This window comes from Alligator sinensis, unplaced genomic scaffold (genome assembly GCF_000455745.1).
Source record: "Alligator sinensis unplaced genomic scaffold, ASM45574v1 scaffold678_1, whole genome shotgun sequence".
In the NCBI taxonomy this organism is placed as follows: Eukaryota; Metazoa; Chordata; order Crocodylia; family Alligatoridae; genus Alligator; species Alligator sinensis.
The window spans coordinates 611906-618965 of record NW_005842006.1 but is presented as its reverse complement, the minus strand read 5'-3'; the positions used below and the strand labels follow the sequence as shown (position 1 = coordinate 618965).

At 41.4% G+C, this 7060-nt stretch overlaps 1 protein-coding gene across 1 annotated transcript in view; it reads right to left on the bottom strand.

The window, feature by feature from the left end:
• Window positions 1-21: 21 nt before the first annotated feature.
• The window catches only part of RRM2 (ribonucleotide reductase regulatory subunit M2), a 9225-nt gene continuing 2186 nt past the window's right edge, over window positions 22-7060 (bottom strand). Inside the window, exons 4-10 of the mRNA XM_025201852.1 lie at window positions 5952-6068; window positions 5229-5362; window positions 4222-4316; window positions 2059-2192; window positions 1493-1597; window positions 1236-1349; window positions 22-801 (exon numbers count right to left, since the gene is read on the bottom strand). Coding sequence (XP_025057637.1) covers window positions 649-801; window positions 1236-1349; window positions 1493-1597; window positions 2059-2192; window positions 4222-4316; window positions 5229-5362; window positions 5952-6068 — 852 coding nt within the window. The 3' untranslated portion in view covers window positions 22-648. The remainder of the gene's footprint in view (window positions 802-1235; window positions 1350-1492; window positions 1598-2058; window positions 2193-4221; window positions 4317-5228; window positions 5363-5951; window positions 6069-7060) is intronic.

Here is a 7060-nt window from a genome sequence, read left to right as displayed (position 1 = left end):
CAGCAGGAGTTTCAGAGAAATTTCAGAAACAAGTCTCGATTCAAACTCCAATACTTAGTTATATACACAGGTAAAAAGTGTATGAAGTTATACCATTTAAGGCTGTATCTAAAAATTAGAGTAGAATAAGCTTGTGTTTCACAATTTTCCAAGAATATTACAAGACATTTCTTTATTTTTGAATATTAAAGTGCCAGGTTTATGTACAAACTATTAAAAATAGTAAAAAGTAAACTTAAAACCTGCTAAGAAGCACCGAGATCATGCGATTTCCTATGCAGTTTTCTATGTTGCATCCAAAGCCAAATACCAGAAGTTAAAGTTAGACTATACCATTTCCCCAAGTTTTTTGGCTTTGTTGGGCGAATTCCAGGAGCTAGTGGTATCCGCCTATAACCTCCCACATTGCAGGATGGCACTTGATCTCTCTCAAAGTGAGTGGAGACACACCTAAGTACTCTATGAGTCAGCACCATTTACAATATCTACTAACAATTATACTGCTGTAGCTATCCTACCCTCCTCAAAAAATACTAATGCCACCACACTTTATAAGAATGGTGTTTTAGTACATAATATGCGACTCGAGTCAATGCTCCGTTCAAACAGCTGGGCATCCACATTGCAGCCTAAGTGGTCTCAGTTCATTCAAAATTCTGCATCCAGAGTGAAAGAGTTATCTGTAGGTTTCGACATGACTCCCATCCTCTGATATTCTCCTACTCTCTTTTCAAAGAAGTTTGTCTTGCCTTCAAGTGAAATGTTCTCCATAAAGTCAAATGGATTCTCTGCTCTGTATATCTGAAAAGCAAGGAGAATTCTAACAGTCTGAACTGAGATTAAAACATTGAAGGATCAATTGGGAAATAAAATCTAGAAGGGAATCCAATTTGAATTATTTGCTTGAAGGTTAGGGTACTTATCCAATAAGCAAAAATTCCTTCCATCCTGCCTGCTTCATCACATTTGGCTTTAGGAAAGCAGCAGATCAGTTCGGGACAAGAATATAATGACTTTTGCAGTGTACTCTTCCCTTCATTCTGTTCACTTGCCTGCCACTAGGTATTAAATCATGTTGCAGGTCTCCAGACAGGGCACGGGCAGCAGAAGCAACCCAGTGATCAAGAGATGACCAGGTTAAATGGATGGTGGCAGCCATTTTGGTTATTCAGTGGTCTTAGGGAACAATGAACCGAATGAGACCCTGTATTAAAGATGCTGCCTAGAAGTCTTACCTTGCTAAATCCCAGTTCCAGCATAAGTCTGTCAGCTACAAATTCAATGTACTGCTTCATTAAAGTGCAATTCATGCCAATCAGCTTTACAGGTAATGCCTCAGTCAGGAATTCCTGCAGGTAACAGAAAGTTAGCTACGAAAGGCATTCAGATTTACAAACACATTGCTGTCCAGGGCAGCTTTATGCCCCGACTGCTTTTCAGCTTTATGCCAAAGTAGGCTAGCATCTGTCAACTAAAAGAAAAGGCCAAATACCTGCTCTATGAGGACTGCATTGGAGATTATTTCTTTTACTCTTTCCTCTGAAGGTTTGTGCACCAAGTGCTTGAACATTAAGCAGGCAAAATCGCAGTGCAAACCCTGGAAAGGAATTTCAAGATATTTCAGGAACACTGATTACAAGAGCCACTCAAATCAGCAGCACATCGCTGGACCCAAGAACCAGGCATCAGCCCAGTACCCAAAGCCTTGGCAGCTAGAGCTGTTTTCAGACAGAACTTTTTCCATGGCACTGGGTGCTAACCTAACTTAGTATTTCCCTACTTGTGGTACCTGCTTAGAACTAAAGGCATATTCAGCACAAGAAAGCCACTGAGCAAGTGTCATTAGTTACTACCTTAAATGATTCTCACACTTTGCCCTTTTCAGGACCAGTCAGTTCATAAATCTTTGTTAGTGTGAAGTCACTTGGTCTCTAAGGTGCCGCCTTGCCCTGCCTTATTCATAAAGCTTGGGATGATCCTGCCTTGAAGCATATGCTTAACTCCTTTGTCATCACTATTAGTAAATGTGGTACATAGTAAACTTCATTTAGCTCTTACCTCATCTCTACTGATGAGCTCATTAGAAAAAGTGAGTCCAGGCATTAATCCTCTTTTCTTCAACCAAAAAATGGATGCAAAAGAGCCAGAAAAGAAGATTCCTTCCACTGCTGCAAAAGCTACTACACGTTCTCCTGTCAGATGAAAAGTTCAGTTTACATTTCATGCCAAACTGAAAATTTACCGTTATTATACCTCCAAAGCAATACATTGGCCTGTACCAACTCAGATAATTTTTTTCCATTCACAGATGGAAACTATAGCCATGTTAGTGTTATGTAGTTTTCTCTGGGACTGACACATTCTACACCTTTACTTCATAAGAAAAACTGGGGTGTCGTTATAGTTGCGAGGGTCCAGGAAATATGCAAGAACAACAATTTTTGGTGATATTTCATAGGAGCAAGCAGAGTTGGAAAAGATGTTAGAGGAACCTTTGAGCACAAAGTGCCTGTTTCCAGATCTGGGAAAGAGAGAAAACTTTCTACCCAAAAGCTTGTTTAAATCTCTCTCAACTCCACAGTTGCTCTAATAAAAATTCACCAAAACCCCTTGTTTTTTCACTAAGACAGATAGTATTTAAAATAATCTACCTGGGTAAATAGCAATTTCACCGTGTGAAAAAACCTGTGAAACTGAAGCTCAGAACTTCCCTCCCCTCCCCACGATGTGCATAGCTGACAACTCAGTGTTGAGGTGGGCCAAACTGCTACCATGCATAGTGTTTGTGGTCTCTAGTGATTACACATCCTCATCCTGCAAGTGAGAACCTCAACAGGCATGAAAACATCCAACTAACTTTTGAGGAAAGACATGACAAGAAAGTAGGGGGAAGCTCAAGAACCCATACAAAACATGAATTAAATCCTTCAAGGAAGCAAAAAAATCACCTCTTCTAGACTGGTTGAGGAATAAAGCTATAGACCCCCTGCAGAGCAGCTGCTGAATACTTGAGCAGCTATGGCAGGGTTGTCACAAAGGGGCAAAATGGGAGTCAAAATGCCAAAAAAATAAAAACCAAAACAAAAAAATCCCTCAAACACACTCACAAAAGGAGCTGCTTCAGTGGCACATTAGAAGGAACAAAGGTAATTTAATCTAATATAATCTTGATAAAGCTACTTTTAAGATTTAGAGCAACTATTCACCCTCAAGATTAAAAAAATCTAGAAGAGAGCAACAGTAGTGACCAGAGGTCTGGGAAACAACTTACCAGGAAAAGTAGTGACCAGAGGTCTGGGAAACAACTTATGAGGAAAAACTAAAACAAAAAACAAAACAAACCCCCCCCCAAAAAAAAAAAAAAAACAAAAAACAAAAAACAAAACCCGCTAACATTTAGTCCTGGTAAGAGAAGACCAAGGAGGGGTTTGATAGCCCCCAAGTAACTTAAGGGTGATTATATAGGTGAAGAAGATGGACTATTCTGTGGTTACAGGGCACAGGACTAGAAATTGCTCACAATGCAAGCAGTTAGCCACTGAAGCAGGTTTACCCAGAGGCTGTGGGCATCTCCATCCTTGGAAGTTTTTAAAAGCAGCTTAAACAAACACTTGACAAGGATGCCGACGCCAGGGATGATCCTGCTTTGGCCAGGATGGCTGGACTGACCCTCCAAGTTCCCTTCCAGCACCATTTATCTATGATTGCCCAAAAGCCTGTCTGACATCTCTCCCAATGACACAGGTGGTCCAATAAAAGATAGCACAAAAAAACCCCAACTTTTTGGCTATTTTCTTGACCTTCGTAGCTACACTATCCCTCTAGTACAGGGGGTTTCAACTTATTTAAAAAAAAAAAGCGTACCCCAGTGGCTCCATGTCCAGCCACCAGGGGCAGTGTAGGGTGGTGGGTGGCAGCAGCAGCAGCCACCGCATGCTAGCTTCTTTCCCCATGTCCAGCTGGTACCTGTGCAGGCCAGAGGACAGAGGAGCGTGGCTGCCCTCATCCCTGTTCCTGGAAGGCAGCCGTGTGGGATGATGGGTGGCAAGCGCTCTGTCCCCAGCCGTCCATCTACACATACCTCCTAGGGCCTTCTCAAGTACCCCTGGGGGTACACATACCCTGTTGACAACCCCTGCTTGGAGGAAACATCACTACTGAAGGCTTGCATGGGAATGACATTCAATATCCAGGAAATGCATACTCCAGAACTGCACTCACCATATGTTGCTTTTCTGTCTCCAATCCAACGCAAAGCCCAATCAGCTTTCTTTTTAACACATGGCAGAGTTTCAATAGCATTGAAAAGAAATTCCCTGAAGAAAGTGTATAGTACATTAGACAGAAGTCTACATGGCAGACTATTCAATAAGCATTTGCTAAGAGTTGTCATTAAAAGTGCTGTCACTGAAGCAGCTTTAACTGCCTGCAACTGATGTATTTTTAAATGTAAAGACCTTGGGGGCTGAGATTTTTGTACCACTCCAACTCGGTCATCCTGGCCGATCAACTGAGCACATTTACCCAGGGTTTTCAATGCAACAGTCAGTCCTCACACAAGGCAGCAATATGGCTTTGAAATTAGCCTTAAAATTGTGGGGGATTTTGTTTTTGTTGTGGGGTTTGGTTTTGTTGTGTTTTTTGTTTTGTTTTTTAATTGCTCAATCTGTAATACTTTTTAGATTGATAGTCTTGGAGCTAAACCATTTCCACATCACCAGTTTTCAAAAAGGAACTTGTTCTTTGGATGGCAGTTTAAGCTTTATGTACATGTTGCTGTCAAAAAGGAATGTGTGCTTTGTTGCATTAGAAACTACTGGTTTAAAAATAGTTCAGCAAAGTGTCACATATTTCAGTTACCTTGAAAGGCAGTACCAAAGTGGAGATTTAGTCAAAAGAGCTGTTGTAGTTCTCAAAGAAATACAAGTACTGGGTCATTTATCTGTTCACTGGCTAATGCAATGAAGGCTTAGTCCTCTACAGCATAAGCAAAATAGTTTGAACATTCTACCTACTACATCTTCAACTTACCATCACTTGTCATTTATACTTGACAAATTCTGTTTGCATAATGTTTTGCCTTCCTGCTCTACCACCAGATTGTTCTTAACCATGTTTACCAATGCTTTGACCATCCTAACTTACTATCTTCCAAAAAAATCAGACCTCTCCATCTTTTCTTGCCTCCACTTAAAATAATTAAGCCTTTTACAATATATGATACTAACCTGTCTTTTGGATCTTTTATGTAAGTGTCTATAAGCAGACTGTACATTTCTGAATGAATGTTTTCCATGGCAATCTGGAAGCCATAAAAACAGCGAGCTTCTGTGATCTGCACTTCTTGGCTAAAACGCTCCACCTAAAGGAGAAACCAAATAATTAAACATTTATAGAAATAACAACCAACTACAGGTTGCAACAGAGCTATGAATCCACACAAGCATATTTAAGTAAGTCACGATAACTAGGAATAAGATAGGATAGTTCAATATTCGGAACTTATTCTGGTAACACAAGTTGGAATACCAGCATTCCTTTGGCTCTGTGTCCCAGAAAAGTGCCTCCATTTTAAAAAGGAGGAGATCTGGAGACTGAGTGATCTGCCTAAAAGCCAAACTAGAATTAGTGACTAGAATTAGTGACCAAATGAAGAATAAAAACCAATCTACTCCAACCCCTTGTATTCTCTTTATAAAAAAACTCTGCTTTGTACTCATCAGGGAAGTTCACTGCCAAAAATGCAGATTCTAGTCTAAGGAACAATGCTGGCTTTAGGGAAAAAACAAGGCCTCCTTCCAAAAAAACCAAACAAACCCAGAAGTGTTTAATAGGTTTTGGAGCACAGCAGTCCATTAGTAAACATCTGATGTATATGGTTCTATCTGGTTAGCTCCACGCTAGCCCAACTGCTTATGATTTAAACAGGACTGCTCTTCATACACACTCACCAAGTTTTCATTTACAATGCCATCACTTGCTGCAAAGAAGGCTAGGACATGTGATATGAAGTATTTCTCCTCAGGCTTGAGGGACTCCCAGTGCTGAATATCTTTTGAAAGATCCACCTAACAAACAAACAAAAAAAACCCAAACAGGCAGCAATTCATCATTGTCATGATTGGAAAATATAGGGTTTGGGGTTTAATATATTGCATTAGACCCATTAGGTCCCATTCTTGTCTTCCTTCAACCTATAATCCCCACCCCCAAAAAACAGTTATGAAATTAGAGGTGTGATCCTAGAACAGGGGTGGGCAATTATTTCAGTTGCATGGCCACCTAATGAGTTTTGGTGAGCTGTCAAAGGCTGCATAAATATTTCAGACAATATCATTTTAACAAGTTAACAGATCAGATCCTAAATACCAAACATCTACTGCGGTTTAATTTTAATTAAAAACAAAATATTTTTGCCTTGACTTATTATGCAATCACCTCTATGTGTACTAAAAGAAGTATAGCTCAAAAAACAGGTCTCACTCTTGTATGTGGGGGGTGGGGTATGCAGGTGCCTGTGATGGGGGGGGGGTACAGGTTGTAGCAGTGTTGGTCTACAAACAAAAAGGAATAAGAACTCTTGGTAGAGGTGATATCTTATTAGACCAGCTAGATATTTGCAAAGTCTTTATTTGCAAGCTTTCAGGGACATGTGAGGGAGTAGGCATGTGGGGTGAGTGTAGGGTGTGGAGGGCATGCAACAGAGCTCGCCCAGACAGGTTGCAGACATGTCACCCTCCCCTCCCCCACCGGGCTGCCTCAGTGGCACTCTGCATGGGGCTAAGCCCCACCTACTCCTGCCCAGGGCAGCCCATGCCACATTCCCACCTGCCAGATAGCACTGCCAAGGTCTGTGTGCACAGCTTCCCAGCAGGGCTGCTCCCAGTGCTACTTGGTCCCCCACTATGTCCAGCAGCTCTTCCTCCCGCTGCAGTGCTCCAAACAGTGAGGCACAACACATCTAGCCAGCAGTGGGGAAGTTACAGCTCCCATGCCAACATGTGGGACTATAACTCCAGGTTGCCTTCCATCTAGTCAGCTGCCTACAAGGGGGGGGGGG